The sequence below is a fragment of the Zeus faber genome (genome assembly GCF_960531495.2).
Source record: "Zeus faber genome assembly, chromosome: 15".
NCBI lineage: Eukaryota > Metazoa > Chordata > Actinopteri > Zeiformes > Zeidae > Zeus > Zeus faber.
The window spans coordinates 30,396,832-30,421,202 of record NC_137194.1 but is presented as its reverse complement, the minus strand read 5'-3'; the positions used below and the strand labels follow the sequence as shown (position 1 = coordinate 30,421,202).

The 24,371-nt window shown below is 42.4% G+C and overlaps 2 protein-coding genes across 2 annotated transcripts in view; one reads left to right on the top strand and one right to left on the bottom strand.

Annotated features, from left to right (window-relative positions):
• vps13d (vacuolar protein sorting 13 homolog D) overlaps positions 1–18,902 on the top strand; it is a gene marked incomplete at its 5' end in the record, with an annotated part of 162,155 nt that extends 143,253 nt beyond the window's left edge. Inside the window, 5 exons of the mRNA XM_080015368.1 lie at positions 1,410–1,542; positions 9,553–9,748; positions 14,838–14,969; positions 15,314–15,554; positions 18,292–18,902. Of these exons, the coding sequence (XP_079871494.1) occupies positions 1,410–1,542; positions 9,553–9,748; positions 14,838–14,969; positions 15,314–15,554; positions 18,292–18,423 (834 nt within the window). The 3' untranslated portion in view covers positions 18,424–18,902. The remainder of the gene's footprint in view (positions 1–1,409; positions 1,543–9,552; positions 9,749–14,837; positions 14,970–15,313; positions 15,555–18,291) is intronic.
• Positions 18,903–20,858: 1,956 nt separating this feature from the next.
• igsf21b (immunoglobin superfamily, member 21b) overlaps positions 20,859–24,371 on the bottom strand; it is a gene marked incomplete at both ends in the record, with an annotated part of 28,655 nt that continues 25,142 nt past the window's right edge. The window contains 4 exons of the mRNA XM_080015367.1: positions 20,859–20,941; positions 21,404–21,442; positions 21,522–21,714; positions 21,941–22,041. Of these exons, the coding sequence (XP_079871493.1) occupies positions 20,859–20,941; positions 21,404–21,442; positions 21,522–21,714; positions 21,941–22,041 (416 nt within the window). The remainder of the gene's footprint in view (positions 20,942–21,403; positions 21,443–21,521; positions 21,715–21,940; positions 22,042–24,371) is intronic.

The following is a 24,371-nucleotide window of genomic DNA, read 5'->3' as shown; positions in this document are numbered from 1 at the left end:
AACCAGGGTGTGGTGGAGGAGTCTTGGAATAACAGACGGTTTATCGATCTCCCGGGCGAATTGGTCGTTCATACCCAGTGTGGTATGCATGAGGTGGATAGGGGTGACTCCTCCCACTTAAACAGCCCGTTTTCAGACAGGGTAGATTAATGCATGTTAGAATGGCTCAAATGCATAATCAGTGTGGTATTTTGAGCAAAAAACCTTTCAAATCATGTTTTGGGGACCTCAGAGACCATATATTAACTTGGTCAAAGGGCGCATAATAGGTCCACTTTAAACTAATATCAGTGATCACATGCCGCACCATTGCAGCAGCAGAGAGTAAAACAGAAGTAAGTAGTAAGTAAGTCAGATCTCCGGTGCTGTCCATCATCCGGTCCAGACTCCCATCACCTTGGAGGTCCATCACGGACGGACTCAGACTCAGTTGCGCTACTCTGATTGGCTCTGCGTAAAGCTTTGTTCGGATGGAACTGGAACACATGCTACAAACTCAACTGGTTTTAAATCTATTGTGAAATGCATTGCCACATCTCTGCATCAACCGCATCACTCACAGCCTCTCAAGAAACCAAGTCGGGTCATTCAAACTCTCGGACATCAGGATGAAGCGATGTAAAGCGCTCATACCTTTTTCTTACCAAGCAGTAGAGTTCCTTGTCCCCCCCCCCTTTTCATCTTCCACCTATTTTAGATCTGACACACGGATCCACATTTTTACACATTCTTCCTATAATTCTAAAACAGTTTGTTTTTTTAAATTTTCCTTGTCATTTTTTAAGTTTAAGGTTTAGTGCCGAGTGAAAGATACACAGGGGCTGCAGCCTCCACTAACCCCCCCCCCCCCCCCCACTCCACACTACGGCTTCTCAGGCAATACGGGTTTTTCTATGTTTAGAACATTGGCTTCTAAACTGTGGACTCTGAACTCAGCTCCACAACGAGTATTTCTTATCTCATCACAACGAGTATTTCTCTTGAGTATTTCTCATCTCCTTGTTCATATAGTTGCAGTAAATGAGCTGTTTGGCCATATGGCTCATGAACATTTAGACATAAAATTCTCCTGCAATAGCAATTAATGAAGTTTAAACAAAAAGTTTAAACAAATGTGTGAGAATTATTACCCCTGGTAAAGGTTTGAAACTTAAAGAGCGTGTTGCTTATTTAGGCTGGTAGGCAACTAGGAAAAGGTACCAATCTCTGTCTGCTGTATAGGGAGCTGATGAGGGAATCCATCAGAAAATACCTGATATATTTAGATTCTTTAATAGTTGTCACAGATTTAAAAAAATAATACAATATAAAATGTCTACCACCTGTTATGTTTTTTTTTCTTTTTTCGTTTGTTTTTCATTGGTGTCAATATATGACATCTCTTGATGAGACTGTTTCCCTCTTCTCAGTTTGCAGGGACCTTGTCAGATGGCCTGGGTAAGACCATGGACAATCGCCACCAGAGTGAGAGGGAGTACATCCGCTACCACGGTGCGACCAGCGGAGAGCATCTGGTCGCAGGAATCCATGGCTTGGCACATGGTAGGATGTCTCTGAAGTCTTCCTCAATTTCAGCTTGTTATAAGTTGTGGGGAGCCCAAACCTGAATATTTGAAGGAAGGGGCAAGTATTTTTGTTGTTTGATTGACCGAATATTTTGCGAAAAGTAGTCCTCTCTTATTCCGAATTGTTGATATTATTCCTAATATGATACTTCATGAGCTGATTTAAACTGTTTGTATTGAATCAATCTTTAAATAGATAAATTAAACCTTATTAATGTGACATATTGTATTGGAGCTGCAAGACAAATTGTAAGAATCTACAAAGGAAGTAACAGTAGCACTAGTATTGAACAAAATATTTGGATAAAATATATATTTAAATAGATTAAATAAATGGATCCTCTATCTTGATACTCACACACAAAAGGGTCACACTTTTGCATGGATAAGTATAATGGCTCACAAACTCAAACTTTCGCACAAGCACTGTATATGCACTGTATGTGCTCAGTGGAGCACCTCTAATTGATTATGCTGGCAGGTAATCACCACTGCACTCCGCACACTGCCATGTTGCAGAACCAATGCAGCAAGTACAGAAACCTGTTATGAATTCAAAAATGGAATAGCACTGACTATTGACTAACTCCCAAGAGGATATGACTTCTGCTAGAGAATGAAATACTCAAGTTTCATTTGGCTTCCCTTTTCGCTAGCTTTCTTCCCTTGTTCAGTTAGCTTTAAGTTGACAGGAGATTCCAACCCTGCCCATCTATCATGGGCAGGGTTTCATGGTGTTTCATGGTATTTCATGGTTTCAGGGTATCAAGTATTCTTTGTTGTGGACACTGAAGAGGTGAAATTGGAGAAGAGAAGGTGGTAGGCAGGGCTGTTCGATTTTTTTCCATTTCCCCTCAGCTAGGTGCAGGTGAAGAGGATCAAGCAGGTCTGGTGATGGGCAGACAGAGTCTAGGACTCCCTCTCATAAATGGCTGAGAAGAGAATGTGGACAAAGTTCAATGTCATCCTGGAGAACCCTTCTCATCCTGCAGCTGAGGAGTTCCTTCAGGCATTCGTCTATGGGGTGGCACAGATGGATGCCAACCCCTTGGACTAATGCACTACCACTTTGAATTACAAAATCAGGATTACAATTTACACATGAACATGGATAAATGCTCATCCACTTTATTAAAAATTAGGGGGTAAGAAGGATGGGGAAGAAAGGCTAGTCCAAAGCTGCTTTCCCACATGAACTCCAGACAATGTCCGGAGTTGCCCTTCCACACATGTAGCACAAGACCGGACATTGTCTGTGTCAGACACGTTTACTCCGACTGGAAATATTCCGTTTGGTTTAGACGAGGGTCAGAGCCTGGGTCGAGCGTGCAAAAGGAAGGACATGACGCATGACGCTGCAGAGTTTTACAGCACACCCAAGACTGCAGACGAGGCTACCAACTTATCAGAAATTGTGACCTTTTTTGCCCTGATACTCCCATGTATTGGGACGTATTCCCAATATAAATAAGAGTGGAAAGAAATATAGAGGAAAGCAGAAAAGAGAAAAGAGTACGAAGCAGCTACACTCCGACCCTTCTTCCCCATCGGTGAGTGGGCGTGTTGATGACGTCTCCATCATGTGCCAGTCGCATGATAGAGATGTCATCAACACGGGACATGCCCACTTTCTCGCTGTGAATTCTCCGGACAATCACCTGCTCTGTTCACACATACCGTTCATTCAGACATTACACAGACTTTGTATTCCGGTGCTGGCTATGTAAAGTCTGTTAAATGTCCAGTTCAACTGATTCAGACATTTGCTTTCACACATACACTTCATCAGAGAACAGGTCGTCTAGCACGCAGACCACGCTGATGTAAACGGTTTCGAATGGTCTGACGTGACACTTGGGTGCCTCTCACCTCCCTTAAATGTGCCTGGAGTTGAGTGGCATTCATCATCCGGTTCCACAGGGCACTGTTCACAATGAAGCGGTCATCAGTGTGGGATGTAGCCAAAGGACGTCCACTTCTATGCCTTTCTGTGACTCTTCCAGTCTCTCTGTATCTCTGTTGCCACCTGCTGATGACACTCTGTGACACTCTAAGCTCAGTGGCCACTTCCCTCTGAGAACATCCTGTTTGAAGCCTTGCAATGGCGAGGTACTGTTGATCAATTGTTAGGTGTCGTCTTGGTTTCATGATGTAAAAATGTGAACAGCATGACGAAGAGGACTGTTTAAATACCAATTCTAATTGAACCAGGAAATGTATTGGGCGATTCATAGATCAAACACCTGTTTTGCCGCTCAGCTACTTAGAAGAGAACAGCAAGTTGTGCAAAAAGTACTGAAACATTGAACAGTTGGACATGTGCATTCAAAAGTTTAGAGAAGGTCAAATTAAGTTCACCTGTAAAGGTTATAGTGCATTTTAGGTTCATCCTGAAATTTCACCCGAAAGCCGAATATCCCTAATTTTTTGTGAGTAGCGTATATTATTATTAGTCGCACAGCTCACGTGATAGCACTGCAGTCTACTAATTGGACAGCAGATGCAGCAGCCCCGCCGGCTCGACGCCTTCTCCTTTTAGGTGCCCTTTCTCTTTATATGTCAGTTTGTCAATGTTAAGTTTAGTCATGCCAAAGTTAAGTTAACTTGTTAAATTAAGTTTGAGTGGAACTTAAAGAGAGCAAATGGCAGGGCAAGAGAGCCGGCCTATGAGTGAGTCTACAGGCTAACCTGTCCAGACCAGCTCTGCATAGTCTCTTCCTTACCACTCCTGGTCACTGGTCAACAAGAGAGACGAAATAAGACTGAGGATTACTTCGTACCACACTAGATAGCTATGTAATGATTATTACAGAGACTTGGCTGGACAGCATAATTTCCGATACGGCTATGGAGCTAGCATGTTGCTCTGTTTACTGTACCAGACATAAGAGGAGTGTGCATATACTGTATGTTAATGTCTGGCGTACAGCTACAGACATTGTTGGGACCCACTGTTCCCCACACATAGAATACCTGACTTTGAAATTAAATTCTTTACCACATCTCACTGGAAAAGGCAGGGTAGAGTTAGTGGTAAAACACACATTTGGCAAGGCAGTTACATACATTTGTATTAGTCCTTGGATATTAAACCAAATTGCGAATGAATGGTAGTCTACAATAAATGTTATATTTCATAGTCAAAGCCAGATTTGTCTTGTTTGAATCGGGACATCGCAAACATCTCATGGTTCAACTTTCATCCAAATTGATCCACATACGGAGTAGAAATTTGTCAAAAACTGACCAAATTTGTCACAAATTAGACAGGTGGTCATGTGTCACCGACAAGCCAAACTATCTGGAACAGGGCTAAAACTATCTGAAACAGAAGCTACAAACACGGTTAAAATCTTGTTTGAACCAGTAAATCGTAAACATCTTGTGGTTCAAGTTTCATACAAATTGATCCACATACGAAGCAGAAATTTGTGAAAAGCCGACCAAATTTGACCCCAAGTGTCCAGGTGGTCATGCATCACCAACGCACCAACATTTGAAAAATAAATGAAATGAGATTAGAGTAAGACGCTTTCTGATGTCATCATGCTATGTATCATAAATATGCAGGTTCTGGTTCAGAATGTACATTTGCACCGTGTCCAGTACGCAATGTAGACAATCACTCTGTAGTGGTTAGAGATTACAAACTAGGTATGTATGTGTGTGTTTATGTACCTTCTCACTTAGTAGATGTCTGGATCTGTTGGATTGATATTTTATCTATTTGATCCCCATTACTTTACCGATTTCATGAAAAAACACGCCCAAACTCGTCAGTTTCGGGAACCTCTGAACCTCTGAAACCTGTAATACGTACCTAACATGACTAAACCGGACCCCGTGTATTGCTGCCTGCAGCTATATTTATTATTTGGCTCCTCATCTACAGAATGTAGGATGGGGATCCCATTGTTATTGCTCTGTTCATTCTTCTTCAAAAAAAATATATATATTGCCGCCATGACCGACACCCAACAGGAAGTCGGCCATATTGGATTAAATGTGTAATTTTAGTCACTTTCCGGTATTTTCGATGCTTTGTACTTTCGTAAACTCCTCCTAGATCAGGCATGCCCAAAGTCCGGCCCCCGGGCCAAATCCGTCCAAAAGCGTCTGTCATAAAATCAATAATATGTGGCCCGCCAGCACGTACAAAAAAAGCAATTTTATTTTTCACCAGATGAACAAGGGCCGCCGTTTCCAGGACAAGTGGAAATCTGAGTATTTTTTCACTGACATGCGAAACAACTGCGTGTGCTTAATTTGTCAAGAGACTGTGGCTGTTTTCAAGGAATTCAATATTAAGCGGCACTATCAGACGAAACATGCTAACTACGATAAGCTAACGGCTTTTGGCGTTTTTTGGGCTAAAAGTGTCTGGAACACGGCAACTGTGGTATGCACACACGTGGTTGAGGTCTCGTTAGAACCAGGACGTTCCATATGTCTTGTTTGAGTTTGATCAATATTGATGTACATTTGGACCAAAAATGAGTGAAACACCTTTATAATTATGCACTTTACTGCACATATCCGTATATACAAATAGCGTATCCTTTATACATACAGTAACTATTCCCTTCACTTCTATTTTGTACCCCCACTCTGTATTACCTTTTTGAGTCTTATTTTATTTTAATTGTATTTTATTTATAGTACTATTACCTCACTAACTGCATTACATTATAGGAATCAGATAGTGTCAGTTAGTTAGCTAGGTAGGAATTAGGTTAGCTATTATGTTCGGTTTAGTAACTACTGTGCATAATCTCCGGCTGCGTTGCAAAGACATTTCACTGCATATAAGTATGAACATATGTATATGACAAATAAACCTCTTGAAACTTGAATCATAATTTCACCAGAAGTAGAACGTTGACATGATTTGATTAGTTTCAGGAGCGGTGCGCTTTGTGACATCATCATCCAAAGTTAGTAGAAGCCAATTATAATTCCAAGCTTCGTCTCTGGGTCCCTGTGGACTGTGTAGCGTTTACAGACACCCGCGTAGACTCTACGTTTAAGGAAAACTCTGAAAACTGTAACTCGTGCTGTGTTTTGCAAAACCACGAAAACTCAAAACCCCCAAAGCCTCCTTGTATGAATTCCAGAGAAACAAAGCACTGCCAAGGGGATGGTAGCTCAGGAGGTAGAGCTGGTCATCTAGTAATCTAAAGGTTGCTGGTTTGATCCCAGGCTCTTCCTGCTAGCATGCTGTAGTGTCCTTGAGCAAGACACTTAACCCCTCATTGCTCCTGATGGCTGCGTCCGTCGGTGTTTGAATAATTGTAAGTCGCTTTGGATAAAAGCATCTGCTTAATGTAATAATGTAATGTAATGCCATCATGTGTAGGTAAGATACATAGTACGGATGGTGTTTTAATTTAGGCCACAGATTGATGGGAACTGTGTATCCAATGACCTGAGTACTACCTGAAAAATGGATTGCGTTCTGTGCAAGTTTCAGTTGTTCTTTGCAGCTTTCTGAATATTGGTTTGGAGTGGAGGTCTGCTCGGTGCTGAGCGGCAAGGAAGTTGATGGGATGGGAGGAGAATTTTTAATTTGACACAAGACTTGGTCCATAGCCAGTGGGGGTGATGTGTATATCGGAGCCCATCCAGGCAATGCTAGGATTCCCAAATAGGACTCCATTGCTGTAGTCCAGGCGGGTGGAGTAGGCATCAATGGTAAGGATGAGATTCCCCAACCTTATGGAATAGTGCCTTGGAAGCCACAACCATGAGCTCTGTTTCGTTGCTGTTGAGTTTGAGAAGATTTGAGGGTATCCAGGTTTGCGAAGATAGAAAGACATTTTTTGAGGACGAAAGTATGGATATTGATAAGAGGCCCTAGTTTAATGGATACTTTCAAATCAATCAAAATCAAGCTTTCTCGCGGTACAGTAGGAGCCACTTCGAGAGGGCAGCTGGAACATGACAGGGCAGGTCCATGGCTGGGGTGTTGATGACCAATGCAGGGGCACTCCCAGGTCCCTGCTCGGATCTTGCCTGTAATGATATCCCCCTCGATGACGTAATCCAGGCGCCGGTGGCTGCGAATGCCCCCCGGCCGTATTTGTGGAAAAGCAGTTGCAATGCTGTCCACCGGAAGGAGCAGTGGTTCAAGACCTAAAGAAAGTTGTGTATAATGTTGCGTTTGTTTAATGAAAAATATACATGTTTTGGAATGGGACATATTTTCTGTACATCTAATAGTCAACATATACATCTCTTATTTAAAAGAATGATTTTAAAGAATGAATCAATTTTCATTTTTTTTTTGTTTCTTTAATTGTATATGTATTTAATTGAATGAAACTAATGAAAATGCAGTCCGTAACCGTGTGTAACAGGGTCACCTTGACTGTTACTCCCCCTAATTTTCAAATCCCAATTTTGACAGGTATGGGCTTAGCGCACCTCCCTGCCTGAACCCCACTTCTCCACCTGGCCAAAGAACACTTTGCTGCAGATCTATTCATCCATAAATCCCATTCTATCTGATCCCATCTGATCCGAGACCCGAGGTTAGAGGTTCCAATCACTGTGCAGCTCAGACGTATTAGTTTCATTTTACGACGTTTATTAAATGAAACAAAGATCCCTGTGCGGTGTCCCGATGCAAGCCTGTGCCTTACAAAAGTCGAGACAAACTTTTAAATTATTTCTTGTAGATCTAATATGAGTGAAGATTCAGCAACTGGAATGATTATTTCTTGCCTCAAATTGTTCAGAAACAAATTTTAGTGCACTGGTAAGGTGAAATCAGTGAAAGTTATGGAGTAAATACAACGCGGAACTCGTGCTGAAACTCTGTTGGATGATGTTACATCAGCGTCACTACAGAGTTCCAATGAGAATACAACCAGAGGAAAAGCTCTTGATGGTATCTAGTTCTCGTTGACCTCGCCAGTTCCGAGTTCCCCTTAGGGAGTCCCCAAAGGTCCCAGGTGATTCCCACCCATCTTTGAGACAAATTGGAATGGGAACTAATATATATACGTTTATACACTGTGTGTGTGTGTGTGTGTGTGTGTGTGTGTGTGTGTGTGTGTGTGTGTGTGTGTGTGTGTGTGTGTGTGTGTGTGTGTGTGTGTGTGTGTGTGTGTGTGTGTGTGTGTGTGTGTGTGTGTGTGTTCGAACTATGATTATAACTGCACTTATGTTAATGTGTTTGACACAATGCAGGCTTCACTAGGCTGCACTCAGATAAATGAAATAATCCACTAAAGGGTTTATATGCTCACAATTAATTATAGCCAACGGAAATAGCTCTGCCATGAATAACCCAATACACATCAATTTGATGGATGTAAACACAAGCGCTCTTATCCAATTTGTGTTCCGTCAATTAGAAGCTGAACAACATAGCGATTATCTCTGTTCTATACGGTTGTTTCCCTATTTTGTTTGCCGCAGCAATTCCTCAAACTCAAATCATTGCATCCAAGGTTTAATTTAGTTCCACGTTTTCCATCTTGGTACATTCAAAACTTCATGTTCAAGATTTTGATTTATTTCTTGATTTTGTTTCAGTTTAGTTTAGTTTTTCCTAACTTATTTCGATTACCTAATTCATTCCAATAGTATCAGTATAGTATCAACAGTATCAACTGTTGATGGTATCAACAGATTTTAGTTTCATTTTAATTGAGAGAAAAGGTTTCTTTTTCATTTTCATTCAAATTTTTTTGTTTTTGTTAAATGGCAATTCTGCATCCCCTCTCCCCCAAGCTAAGGACCTGGGGTGGATGGTGGAACCTAGCGTTGCCAATTCTCAATTGCAGATTGGGCCTTTTACCTATAATTACACCAGAACCATCTCCAAAAAACAAAACCACACTATTATCACACACACTTGACTACACACATTATAAACACGTTTTCCAGTTATCCCTTCCCATAAACTGCCACTGCAGTCTTTCAGTCAAGAGTAGAATTTGATGTTTCTGATCCGACCTCTCAAACTCTGTGTTCTCCTCAGGCATCATAGGGGGTATGACCAGCATCATAACCTCCACAGTGGAGGGAGTAAAGATGGAAGGAGGTGTCAGTGGCTTTTTCTCCGGCCTGGGCAAAGGCCTGGTGGGCACAGTGACCAAACCCATGGCTGGAGCCCTGGACTTTGCTTCAGAGACAGCGCAGACCGTCCGAGACATGGCCAGCTTGAGTAACCACAGGTAGAGTACTTGGTGTTCTTTTAGGGGGAAAAATTGGAAATGGAAAGTAAAAACTTTTCACTTTTGGATTGGATTGATTAGTTACCATGTTTCATTTTCATCTTTGTCATTTTTTGGTGGAGTGTGTGTGTGTGTGTGTGTGTGTGTGTGTGTGTGTGTGTGTGTGTGTGTGTGTGTGTGTGTGTGTGTGTGTGTGTGTGTGTGTGTGTGTGTGTGTGTGTGTGTGTGTGTGTGTGTGTGTGTGTGTGTACAAATACAGTGGGGCAAAAAAGTATTTAGTCAGCCACCAATTGTGCAAGTTCTCCCACTTAAAAAGATGAGAGAGGCCTGTAATTTTCATCATAGGTTCACTTCGACTATGAGAGACAGAATGGGGGGAAAGAATCCAGCAAATCACATTGTAGGATTTTTAATGAATGAATTGGTAAATTCCTCTGTAAAATAAGTATTTGGTCACCTACAAACAAGCAAGATTTCTGGCTTTCACAGACCTGTAACTTTTTCTTTAAGAGGCTCCTCTGTCCTCCACTCGTTACCTGTATTAATGGCACCTGTTTGAACTCGTTATCAGTATAAAAGACACCTGTCCACAACCTCAAACAGTCACACTCCAAACTCCACTATGGCCAAGACCAAAGAGCTGTCAAAGGACACCAGAAACAAAATTGTAGACCTGCACCAAGCTGGGGAGACTGAATCTGCAATAGGTAAGCAGCTTGTTGTGAAGAAATCAACTGTGGGAGCAATTATTAGAAAACGGAAGACATACAAGACCACTGATAATCTCCCTCAATCTGGGGCTCCACGCAAGATCTCACCCCGTGGGGTCAAAATGATCACAAGAACAGTGAGCAAACATCCCAGAACCACACGGGGGGACCTAGTGAATGACCTGCAGAGAGCTGGGACCAAAGTAACAAAGGCTACCATCAGTAACACACTACGCCGCCAGGGACTCAAATCCTGCAGTGCCAGACGTGTCCCCCTGCTTAAGCCAGTACATGTCCAGGCCCGTCTGAAGTTTGCTAGAGAGCATTTGGATGATCCAGAAGAGGATTGGGAGAATGTTATATGGTCAGATGAAACCAAAATAGAACTTTTTGGTAAAAACTCAACTTGTCGTGTTTGGAGGAGAAAGAAAGCTGAGTTGCATCCAAAGAACACCATACCTACTGTGAAGCATGGGGGTGGAAACATCATGCTTTGGGGCTGTTTTTCTGCAAAGGGACCAGGACGACTGATCCGTGTAAAGGAAAGAATGAATGGGGCCATGTATCGTGAGATTTTGAGTAAAAACCTCCTTCCATCAGCAAGGGCATTGAAGATGAAACGTGGCTGGGTCTTTCAGCATGACAATGATCCCAAACACACCGCCCGGGCATTTTAAGGTCCTGGAGTGGCCTAGCTAGTCTCCAGATCTCAACCCCATAGAAAATCTTTGGAGGGAGTTGAATGTCCGTGTTGCCCAGTGACAGCCCCAAAACATCACTGCTCTAGAGGAGATCTGCATGGAGGAATGGGCCAAAATACCAGCAACAGTGTGTGAAAACCTTGTGAAGACTTACAGAAAACGTTTGATCTCTGTCATTGCAAACAAAGGGTATATAACAAAGTATTGAGATGAACTTTTGTTATTGACCAAATACTTATTTTTCACCATAATTTGCAAATAAATTCTTTAAAAATCAAACAATGTTATTTTCTGGATTTTTTTTTCTCATTTTGTCTCTCATAGTTGAGGTATACCTATGATGTAAATAACAGGCCTCTCTCATCTTTTTGAGTGGGAGAACTTGCACAATTGGTGGCTGACTAAATACTTTTTTTGCCCCACTGTATATATCTCAGACATGTGATCAAGTCCCTCTTATCCAAGTCACAAGTAAGTCTCAAGTCATTTGGTCCAAGTCTCAAGCAAATCCCAAGTCATTTTTCCTTGGTCAAGTCACAAATTGAGTCGAGTCCTTAGTTAAGGCAAGTCGAGTCGCTGCTTTTCCCCCAAGATACAGCTGTCTTACCTGCAGTATCTGGTCTTTATGCAGAGAAAAGCCAAGGTATTAGTACCTGTCTACTTATAAGATTATGTAACCTATCTAACTTGTTTAAAAATGAATTGAATTTGTATTATAATTATTGATATTCTGTGAAATAAATGTAATCAAATAAATAACTTTATAAAAGCTTAGATATTTCTTAATTTCTTCTCAATCCAAAATAATGGCCTCCCCATCACTTTTAATACTGACAGGCAGACTACAACATCAAATTTTGTCACATTCTGCCCCTTTCCATGCCAGTTTTTTGGGTCCGTTGCCAATCCCGAGTTCCGCCCCGAGTCGTAGCCCACTGATTACGTATGTTTTGGCCAAAATTTTGTGAAAAAGTGCAACATTAAAAAAAACAAATAAAGAAGCTTTTATAAAATATAATTTATACTTTTTTTTTTAAGGAAATTTAACTTTTAAACAAATGAATACAAATAAACACACAAAGAACTTTTTGATAGAATAAAAACAGATAAAGGATTATATTAAATTCGAGTTTTGTTTTTTCTTTTTTCGAGTTCCAGTGAACGCATCATCGCCTCAGAAATAAATTTGTTTTCCGAGTTCCCCATGAACGCAGCATGGCTTACTGTTTGTAAAGCCGTGTCTTAACACGAGTGTAAACAAACATGGATGGATTTATAATGCCTAGTCAGACTTGTGTGCCTATTTTGGTGAGTAACTCAAAAATGTGTTAAAAAGAAGTACAGGACAAATGTCAGTGTTTTTTTGTTTATTATACCTGTTCAAAAATCGGCTACATAACTGCTGATCACGATGTGGTCAAAAAAGTAAAATAGAAAGAAGAAGTCTTTATTCGTCACGCAACACACCACACTACAACACATGCACATGCTTTTTGATGGTGGCCAGTGAAATAGATCCTCTGCATTGGACCCATCCTGGCTTGTCCTTCCTCCGGGGGCACAGCCAGGAGCAGTGGGCAGCGTACGTGGACGCGCCCGGGGACCAGGTGATAAATGCCCATCGCTGGTCAGACGATGATGTGTGCATGTTTTTGGTGGGGTCCTTACTGACGTGAGGGGGAGGAAACCCCATGTGAGCACGGGGAGAACATGCAAACTCCACACAGAAAGGCTCCTATTTGGGAGATAACCCACCGGAGCACGGTGCCAACAGCGCCCCAGGCGGGAATCGAACCCAGGACCTTCTTGCTGTGAGGCAGCAGTGCAATGCACTGCGCCACCGTTGCCAAATAGGGGATATGGGAGCCAAACATCAGGGAGTGTGCCCCTTCATGGACCAATCACGTTGCACAGCGCTTAAAACAGAAGACAAAAAAACAGTCCTTTGTGTACAACTTATAACTTTCTAAAAATCTACAAATCTCAAATTGCACGATGGCATCATTCATGGATTACTACAACATTTGGCAGTCTGCTACTACAACAACATAAGTTGAAGGGGACTAAGGAGCCCAACCAAAATACCTTTTTGATTGCAAATCATGTTTTACTTGAAGGTTTCATTGAATGAAAGCGAGCACAAAAAAGTAATTTCAGTCATCATGTTTCAAGTCAAGTCGCGAGTCTTTAACTTCCAAGTTGAGTGTCAAGTAATTTATTTTCTGTCAAGTCAAGAGGCAAGTTATCAAAAAAGAGACTCGAGTCGACTAAAGTCCAAGTCACAATGACTCGAGTCCACATAACTGACATCACTTCTGATGATCCAGTTTCACTTGTCTGTGAAAACTTTAATCTCTGTGTTGTTATGGATTACGAGAAGCGGGTGGCTAAATCAAAGATCTAAATCATATTGTGAACCTTAATCTGACCAGTGCGATAGATCCAAGTCAGTGTAAGCAACACGTACTGGACTTCATTTTCCGCGATGATAGTCAGTTCTCTCTGATACCGGCGTGTGGTGGACCAAGGGGGCATGGCCAAGCTGCAGCTGCAGACAGGTGGTGCAGGCTCCCATCCTGGGGACACTCAGCTGCTGTGGATCAGGCTAATCAATGGAGGGACTCCTTTGGCCCACAAGCCACCGTTTGATTTTAAGAACACTTAATAAACTCGCCAGCCGGTGCTGTTTCGCCTCCGCCTGCCTCCTTTTCCGCAATCCCTGGCCCAACGCCAGTACGCACCCTCACACAGCGTTATCCGTGAACAGGTGTACCTAATAAAGTGGCCGGTGAGTGTATATAGTGTGTGTGTATGTGTATATGTAATATATATGTGTATATCTAATATATATATGTGTATATGTGTGTATGATATATATTTCTCATATACTCTATATATATATATGTGTGTGTGTGTGTGTGTGTGTGTGTGTGTGTGTGTGTGTGTGTGTGTGTGTGTGTGTATATATATATATATATATATATATATATATATATATATATATATATATATATATATGATATACAGACGTAGACAAATGTGTTGGTACCCTTACAGCTCATTGAAACAATGCTTCATTCCTCCTGAAAAGTGATGAAATTAAAAGCAATTTTCTCATGTATACCTGCATGTCTTTGGTATGTCATAGAGTAAAGCAAAGAAACTATGAAAAGAGATAAATTATTGTTAAAAAGGTCAATTATATTCTAAGATAAAGATAAACGGTTGTGATTGGCCCGACCCTGGCAAGGTTGGGTGGGAATCTGTTTTGAATGGGAGGGTGGCCAGATGTATTCTGCACAGCAAATAAAATGTGAGTTTGCAGATTTGTCTGGTTCCCAGGCTACCGTAGTTTTGTTTGTCCATCAAAACTCACAAAAACTTGTGAGGAGTATGATACCGTATGTATAAGCTTTTGTTTGTGGAACTAACCTACTTGAATGATGGCAATTGCACTAATAATGAAGTTTCTGAGAAAATATCTATACTAACCTCACTTCGTGGTGGCTTTATTGAGCATTGTGGAACATCTTCAATACTCATTCCGGCCCTTGAACCAAAAGGTTTGCCCACCCCTGTTATTATCAGGCTTCAGTACCTCCCACACCGCAAACTACAGAAGATCCAACAAATCATTATTATTGTGTTTGTGTGATTTGGTCTTGCAATGTGCTGTAGGCTAAGTGTACAGCGTGTCCGGAAGCCACGTTGCTGCAAGGGGCCCCAGGGCCTCCTGCCTCGCTACTCCAACATGCAGGCCGACGGACAGGAGCAGCTCTTCCACGTCACCGACAACATCCACTCCGAGTTGTGAGTGTCACTCTTCTCAGAACCAGACAATAGTGGATTCACTCTCTATTTTATCACAGGGGATTTTACACAATAATGTATATCTATATATCACAATATCTGCTCAGAAATTCCCCATGCCCATGATTAGCCATTCCAACTCATGGAAACTCACCGCTTAACCAAAATCTGATATTTTACCAGATATTAAGACTGAGCGCTCTCAAAAAAGCTAAAGACTTGAGTTGGTGTCTGTGTTCTCTGGTTTGTTTTTGATCAGGTTATGATGGACTGCAGCACCCTCTTGTAGTCAACAAATCACACCTTGTAAGTTTAACCATGAATGTCCAATCCTTGGTTTCTAGCTTCGTAGCAGTGGAGCCCATCGACACCTACTGCGTGCTCATCTCCTCCAAGGTGGTGTACTTCCTGAAGCCCGGGGATTACGTGGACCGAGAAGCCATCTTCTTGGAGGTCAAGTATGACGACCTCTACCACTGCCTGGTCTCCAAGGACCACGGGAAGGTCTATGTGCAGCTCACCAAGAAAGCCGAGAGCACCAGCAGCGGCTTGGCCATCCCCGGCCCTTCCCAACAGAGGCCCATGGTAAGATGCTGTGAAGTGGATGCAGGTTATAGGAGAGTTCCTTGATTTATTGTTGGCAATTGGTGATACTCCAGTTTTTCTGGAAATTCTTTTTTTGGCTCTTCCAGATTCAGACGAGAAGGTAAATACCAATTTAATCTCTGTGTCCAGCACCAAGATAACAACAGGCTCCATGCTAACTGTGTTAGCTCAGTGCAAGGCTATAGGGGGAAACAACTAGCCTCCCTCCTGTGAAGTTAGGGAAATACACGTTCCATCATCTCATAAAGTGAGTTATTTAAGCGATACATCTTGCGTCTTTATGACAAGTAAAATAAAACATAAATATATTGTTGTTACATAACTCCAGGTACCACAGATAATTGTGTCCCATTTGAAAAATCTTGTGAGCCAGGCTTTAGCCTTTTGGAGGTGTAGTTGGTGTACTCCACAAAACCTTGGTGCAAGAGACTTGATAACCTCAGTGAAATACTCACGCTGGCACCGTCGGGTCGATGGTGGCTCAGAAAGTAGAGCAGAGCCAGAGGTAGAACCTCGTCCAGTAATCAGAGGGTTCCTGGTTCAATCCCTGGCTCCTCCTGGTAGCATGGCACTAAACCCCTAACTGCTCTCGTTGAGAAGGTATGTGCCTTGCACGGCTGCCACATCATGTATGAATGTGTGTGTGTGAGTGAATGTGAGGTATGTACTGTAAAGCCCTATATGCAGTCCATTTACCATTTGTTGCAGCTTACTAGTCAACTAAACCATTTGGAGCAGGTTTATGGAGACTTACACCAATCAGCCACAACATTAAAACCACTGACCGGTGAAGTGAATAACATGGGTCATCTTGAAGTTGATGTGTTGGAAGCTGGAAAAATGGGCAAGCGGAAGGATCTGAGCGGCTTTGACAAGGGCCAAATTGTAATGGCTAGACGACTGGGTCAGAGCATCTCCAAAAGGTCTTATTGGGTGTTTCCGGTATGCATTGGTTAGTACCTACCGAAAGATGTCCAAAGAAGGACAACTGGCGACAGGGTCATGGGTGCTCATTGATGTGATGAGCATGTAGGGAGCGAAGACTAGCCCATCTGGTCCACAGAAGAGCTTCTGTTGCACAAAATGCCGAAAAAGTTAATGCTGGCTATGATAGAAAGGTGTCATTCATGACATTCAGCAGACGCCTTTATCCAAAGCGACTTACCACCAATCCAAACAATTCAAACCAAACACCGATGGACGCAGCCATCAGGAGCAATTGGGGGCTAAGTGTCTTGCTCAAGGACACTACAGCATGCTAGCAGGAGCGACCTTTAGATTACTAGACGGCCAGCTCTACCTCCTGAGCTACCATCCTCTCTTACATCATGTGGATGGTGCATGTGCGTTGTTTACCTTGGGAAGAGATGGCATCAGGATGCACTATGCGAAGAAGTCAAGCCGGAGGAGGCAGTGTGACGCTCTGGCCAATGTTCTGCCTGGAAAGCTTGAGTCCTGGCATTCATGTGGATATTACTGACACATACCACCTACGTAAACATTGTTGCAGGCCAAGTACACCCCTTCATGGCAACGGTATTTCCTCATGGCAGTGGCCTCTTTCAGCAGGATAATGCGCCCTGCCACACTACAAAAAATGTTCAGGAATGGAATATGACTTCAAGGTTTTGACTTGTCTTCAAATTCCCCAGATCTCAATCTGATCTGCACATCTGTGAGTTGTGCTGGAACAACAAGCCCGATCCATGGTGGCCCCATGGTGGCAACTTACAGGATCTACTGCTAATGTCTTGCTGCCAGATACCACAGGACACCTTCAGAGGTGTTGTGGAGTCCATGCCTCAACAGGTCAGAGCTGTTGTGGCGGCAGGAGGAAGACCTATGCAATATTATACCTCTTTCCCACTGCACCAATAACCCGGTAACACCCGCTAACATTAGCCATTTGTCATTAGCTGGAAAAGTAAAACCTGGTTTCAGTCCCAGGTCAAATGACCCTACAATTGAAGCTTCTATCGGCTCCAGCTCCAATTGGCTATGATGTAAACAGGAAACCTGATCGACCTGCTATTTTTCGCCCTATACTTGATTAATGCCAATGTGCATTGAAGTTCCGGACGTTGGCGCGTTAATTAACAGGAATATCCGTGTATCATTCGATCATTTCATATCCAAAATCAGAAGTTAATGACTTTTTTCCCGCATGGGGGACCATAAAATGTTGTGAGTGATGGGGTCGCACCCGAGCACAGCGGAGAAATGCGCGCACCGGAATCGCTTTGACTGTAGTGTTGGGTCGTTCACGAACGATAAGATTCTTTGGCACAGCTCAAAAACTCCCCCCCCCCCCATGTTTTACAGTTTAATGTCGTTGTTTGTTTAAGTTACTGATTTATTCCCAATCACACTGGCACCATGACAAATCCCTTTTCTGATGTGTTCTTGACGTTGAATGTGACACACGAGAAAGAAACGGTTTTTTCTCCTGGCAAGTGGAAAGGCATCAATCGCCTAAAATTGGCGGGTCTAAACCCGCTTATTTTGGTGTAAAAACTGTATTAGGCAGGGCATTTTAATGTTGTGGCTGATGGGTATATGATGCCACTGCCAGAGGTACTCTCCTTAAACAAAGGAAAACATGTGTGAAGTTGTTTGTTTATATGGGGCCTTTGTGTGTCACCCACCAATTATCTTTTTTTTTTCTCAGGTGCATTCTTTATTTTGCATATTCTGTATTTTTCTATTTTTTTGACAGGTCCATGTGAAGAGTGAGAGTCTCGCAGTTAAAATCTCCCAAGAAATCAACTACGCGAAGAGCTTGTACTACGAGCAGCAGCTCATGCTGCCCCCAAACAACAATGAAGACTGTTTGCTGCTGGATTCCTAATTGAGCCGACGGGCAATGGAAAATAGGAAAGATTTCCAACCACAAGGATTTAATATTCAAATATCTCACAACTTTTGTTAAAGACCTTATGTTTTGTAATATAATTTGGTGTGTGTGTGTACTTGTGAAGATGCAATAGCTAATTCTGCTCAGTAAAAGGGAAGCGGGGGCGAGGGTGTTGGAATGGTGATGAAGCTTTATCATGTAGGGAAAATGTCTCACATTTTGAGCCGCACAAACTCACATATACAATACACAAGTATTATACAAAGCGTTATTTGACGGTATCTATAAAAAAAAACAAGTAAAATGAGATTTTACTTTTCTGAACATGTTTATATGACCGCACACAACATATTAGAAGTGTTTGTGAACAGAACTAAATGTACATAAAGCTACGCAATAATGACATAAATCTGTGTACATATCAAATGTGAAAGCTAAAGTGAAAGCTACTGTGTTGTGAATCACTAACAAATTGCCTTTAAAACTCTATTTTCTGAACAAGAAACTAGCTGTTTTTGTTGTTTTTTTCCCGGTCTGTTTAGGGAAACTTGCACTGAGATAAGTTTGGATTTGGAGGTGTGTGTACATGTACACACACACACACACACACACACACACACACACACACACACAGCGATCAGCCACAACATTAAAAACCACTGACAGGTGAAGTGAATAACTTGAGCATCTCACTCCAGTGGTACCTATCGAGGGGTGGGATATATTAGGCAGCAAGGGAACGTTTGGGTTGTGCTACAACCCTGGTTTTACGAATGAAGAACGAGAGTTCTTACTATGCCTTAAGCTGTCTCCAGACAGCTCCACTGAATAAAGCTGAAACCTTTAAACCAACCAAGTCTCAACTTGGCCCTGACAGGCTGTGATTGGGCCACTCGGACACCCATCATATGGCCCACCCCCCAGTATATATACTGGGGGGTGGGCCCATCATACTTCCTCATGACATATTATTCAACTCTTGAACGACCTGGTCAGTAAGGCCAAAGGTAAGAACTCTCGTTCTTCATTCTTAAAACCAGGGTTGGAGCACAACCAAAACATTTTACTTCATTTTGGACTCGAGGTCTTACTATGCATATTGTATACGCACCACCCTCACTGACCGCGAGATCAGAACTGATGTGTTCTATGCAAGCCCCTAGAGGCAGAGACATAGACCCCCGGGTCCGGGTAGTCCTTCCAAGGACCAACTGGCAGATGTGACCTCAAACCCCAATTTCAGTATATAAGAACCCATTCATAGGGTGCAGAGTTAAATGACATTACCAACCCCCCCACCACAGACCCACCACCATGCTTGTTGGTGGGGTTTCCGCATACAGCTGAGCTTTTATTACCTGACCGTAACCACTCTCAACCACATGGCGTAACTCTGCACACTGGCTGACACCTGGCCACTGTCAAAACAGCCTGGGCGAGTGCTGACGTCGTCATGTCAAGACTAGAATCTGGGGAACGTGTGTGGAGTAGCCCAAGAAGCAGCACCGCACGGCTCCTCGACAGAAACCCCTCCTAACAACACCCATAAGGTAGCCACACCCCTAGTCGGATGTGCTTAAAGTGTGTGTGTGTGTGTGGCAGGAGAATCCAATGCATTTTAGTCGAAAGCTTACATACAGTATAAATTAGGGAGTGCTGCACTATTTGTAATTGTACTGCAGCAAAACATGACTGGGGCAAGGAGGGCATCCATGTTGGTATGTTCTCAACATGCCCATTCATTTAGAGTTTTAACTATTTTTTTTTTCAACATAACTGACTGAATATTTGGACTTGTGTCTCTTTGAGGGCTGACTTTTTTTATATATATATTTCTAGTCTCTAATATGAATACCCTCTTCTTCAGTACGTACAACATGCAGCCAATTTCTTCCATCATTTTCTGAAAGCACAATTCTTCCATGTACTCATCCGGCCTTAAGTACTAACCAAAACCTGAATTTTTTTTTGATGACATTCTGTAAATTTTCATTATTTCGCTATTGAAATGATAAGGGCCATTGTGGAAAAACTTCCGCCATTATTTAGTTCAATTGGCCACTAACCCTAACCCAGACAAACAAAACTTATCATCTCTTGGACCTGGGCTGGACTTGGCTGGTTTTCCAAGATCAAAATCCCACATTCTACCTTCTGATACCACCCTCCGCCCTGATTCTGCAAAGGGATAAATTAATCTCTCTCTCTCTCTCTCTCTCTCTCTCTATGTATATATATATGTATATGTATGTATATGTATATATATATGTGTGTGTGTGTGTATATATATATATATATATATATATATGTGTATGTATGTATATATATATACACACACAGACACACACACACACCCCCCTTCGGGTTCCATGAGGGAGGTTTTCGGGATGAGCAGCAAAACTAGTTAAGAAAAGCTTCATGTGCAGAGGTCATGTGAGTTCTGCTACGAAGGTCAGAAGCAGCAGCATGAAGGCCGGGCCAGGAAACTTGTCGGCGCACGATTTGTCTCTGGCTGGACAGAAAGAATTACGCATGTTTATGGGGGATCAGAATGGAACAGAAATTGAGCCGTCATTTACAAAACTTAAATCTTAGTGTATTTGTTCTTGCTTTTTTTCCGAGAAAAGAGGCTGGAGTTCCCTGCTTTCTGGGACCAAGATTAATAAATATGGATATCGCTAGCTTACTTCTGTAATGCAAACACACTTTCTCTAACATGAGCTTTGGCACTTTTCTGTAATCTGTTTTTCTGAAAGACTAAGACATTCGAAGTAGAAACCACATCGTTAGAATACCTTCTTGACACTTCGATTGAACCAAAAATACATATCCAGATGTAAAAACAAGACAAACGGCAATATGTTTGTGGAAAGATTCCATTAATGGGCGTATTATTCTGATTTGCACTCATGTTTCATGAAGAAACATGCCTGCCTCAGGACTGCTTGGGGTGACAAATGAAAATATTTCTTACCGATGAAATGCTGCCTCCCTTTCTTGAGCCTTGGGTTTTCTGTGAAAAGTAAAAATGTAAAATTATGATCTAGTTTCAGCACAGAGAATAAATCGAGCCGTATCTCGGACAAACTCACCGAACACAATAAGTCGTGTGTGGGTGTCTGTGGAGCCCAGAGGATTTTGGGCTGTACAGCGAAACATTGAGCCGTTGAGTTCAGCCGGGACCCTTTCCAGAACCAGCTCTCTCCCATCCTGCTCCTCTCTGCCATCCAGCAGGCGTCCGCCCACCTTCGTCCAGGTAAACAGCGGCTCGGGGAACACCTCATTCTGCACACGCTCAAAAAGAGTTATTACATTACCAATCACCTTTGCCCATTGTCTTGTCCCCCATAGTCCAATTTTTTTGCTTTCACATTGCCCTAAAAGGTTGCGTTTGTATCATTTGTTTAAATAAATATGTTGCTGCATTGATAAACAATTCTGTGCTGATCTGTACAAGGTATTTGCATGCATGTATTTTTCCCCCTGATATTTATATATAACATTGACTCACCGCTGACAATCCCAGCTGAAAGCCCTGAACTGTGATGCGTACGGTGTCTCCAACCTTGGCTTTACTGGGGCTCATTGTGAGTTTAGGACCTTGTGGTGCAGCTAAGTAAAACAAAAAATAAAAGAAAAATACCAAAAATAAATATGTTAGGCTGCAGTTCAAATTGAAACGTTGCTTGAATATTCACATGATTATCTTGTTCAATTTGTGATTCTAGCTGTATACTAGCCATACTAGCCAGTGACTCAAGCTGAATAAACAAATCATCATGAAAGATCATCTTTCAAATAAACCAGACAGAATCAGAAAGACCACATTGATATGCGAATAGTTGAAGTTGATCTTGTATTTTGGCCGGATTTACACTCATTCCGAAAAACAACCAAACTGTCGGACCCTCCCTGACTGACGGGTCTTGGTAGTGCATGTGTGTAGATTTTGTATCACTAAATATTTTGTCAAAAACAGGAGAGCTTGGTGATCCACATATTCACCATTTTGATGAATGAGGAGTTAAAAAAAAGAGGGGAAAAAAGAATGTTAAAACTTACTTTACATAGTGTTAAAGGAAATACACACAGCTCATTAATATTAAAATAGATTTAATAATCATGGATATGGTGACATCCAGCGTTAACATTGTAGCAAGACAGCCCTGGTGCTTGTGATTCTGAATTCAGTTAAGCTCCTCGGAGACACTCCAGGTCCGCGGACTGAACTCTTATCTTTCACAATAAGAAGAGTGGTGAGAACTGGAGCGAGTACTTTATAGGGCTTTGGCCAAAATATTGGCCATTATTTGACTTTTCTTAGGCACATCAGGATTAGCAGTTATGCAGCCGATGTGTCCTGTTCTTTTTGATGAGTATAATAAACAAAAAGAAAATAACATTGACTATGTATCCTGTACTGGTCTGTTTTAGACTACTTTTAAGTTACTCACCAAAATAAGCTAAGAAATCCGACTAGGCATTAGAAATCCATCCATGTTTTAATGTTAACACACGTGTTTAGACACGGACATGGGTAGCCATGAAACGGGAAGCATTGCTGCGTTCATGGGAAACTCTGAAAACAAATTTGTTTCGGAAGTGATCGCTGGAACTCAGAAAAAAATCTTTTACCTTTTTTTAATCTATCAAAAAGTTTGTGTTTATTTATTTATTTGTTTTCTTATAAGTTAAATTTTCTCAAAGAAACTTTAATAAAATCTAAGTTTTTCAAATTCATTTGAAAATTTTGCACTTGTTGACAAAATATTGGTAAAAACATCGTTAATCAGCAGGCTAGGACTCTCCAAAATCAGGATTGGCATCGGACCCAAAAATCTGTCATCGGTCGGACTCTAGTAAGAAATCTGCTTTGTTGCTGCTAAGCCTCCAAAACACACAAGGCTCTTTAGTGGGGATCTGCATATTTGCTTGAGAGCTGCAATGTAAAAACATCTCGAATAACACTACCCAGATCCAGCGCAGACAGACTGACACCCCGCCAGAGCCGCCCAATGCCCCGGCCAGCGCCCATCCACGAAGCCGAGTTCGCTCAGGGGATGGTAGCTCAGGAAGTAGAGGTGGTGGTCTAGTGATCCAAAGGTTGCTGGTTCGATCCCAGGCTCCTTCTGCTAGCATGCTGTAGTGTCCTTGAGCAAGACACTTAACCCCTAATTGCTCCTGATGGCTGCGTCCGTCGGTGTTTGAACAATTGTAAGTCGCTTTGGATAAAAGCGTCTGATCAATGTAATGTAATGTAATGCTCAGCACAGGCCCTCCTGATGTCAGCCAGATATGTGGGCCCTCCACCACCCCCAGCACCCGGGGCACATGCTGCAGAGAAGCCACGCAGCAGGAGCAAGGCCGACAGTCGCGTTCCACACCTACGACAGCGAGCAGCCTCCAGGGTGCCCTAGAAGGCACCCAAAAACACTCCCCGCAGTGCCGGCGGGTCGCAGCAGACCAGAAACCACCTGGCACCAGGCGCAAGCCGCCATGACCCAAACCCCCAGCCAACCACACCCCCACACCAACCCACCAGCGCACCGCACCCTGAAAATCCCAGTGCTCAATGTGCTGTTGGTAAATGCAGTTAAAATTGCAGGTTGGGGGTGCGAATCCTCTAAGCATGTCAAACTCGAATCACTCGCACCCTTCCTGCTCCTCCTGTGGTGCTTGGCATGAGATTTGTGTGGGTGTGTATGTGTTATGTGCTTATATGGGAAAATTGCAGGACAGACGTGAAGCACGCCAGAGCAGGAGTGTGACGGGCAAGATGTGGTGTAACACTGAATTATGAAACTTAACACATCAGGTCATAAATTAGAATCCACATTCCTGAGTAACTTCCCTACAGTTTCTCTGGGTTTAAGAACTAAAGCTGTATTAATATGAGTCATTAACTAAATCATCCAGTATTCAAAGTAATCGTAATTTCAAAA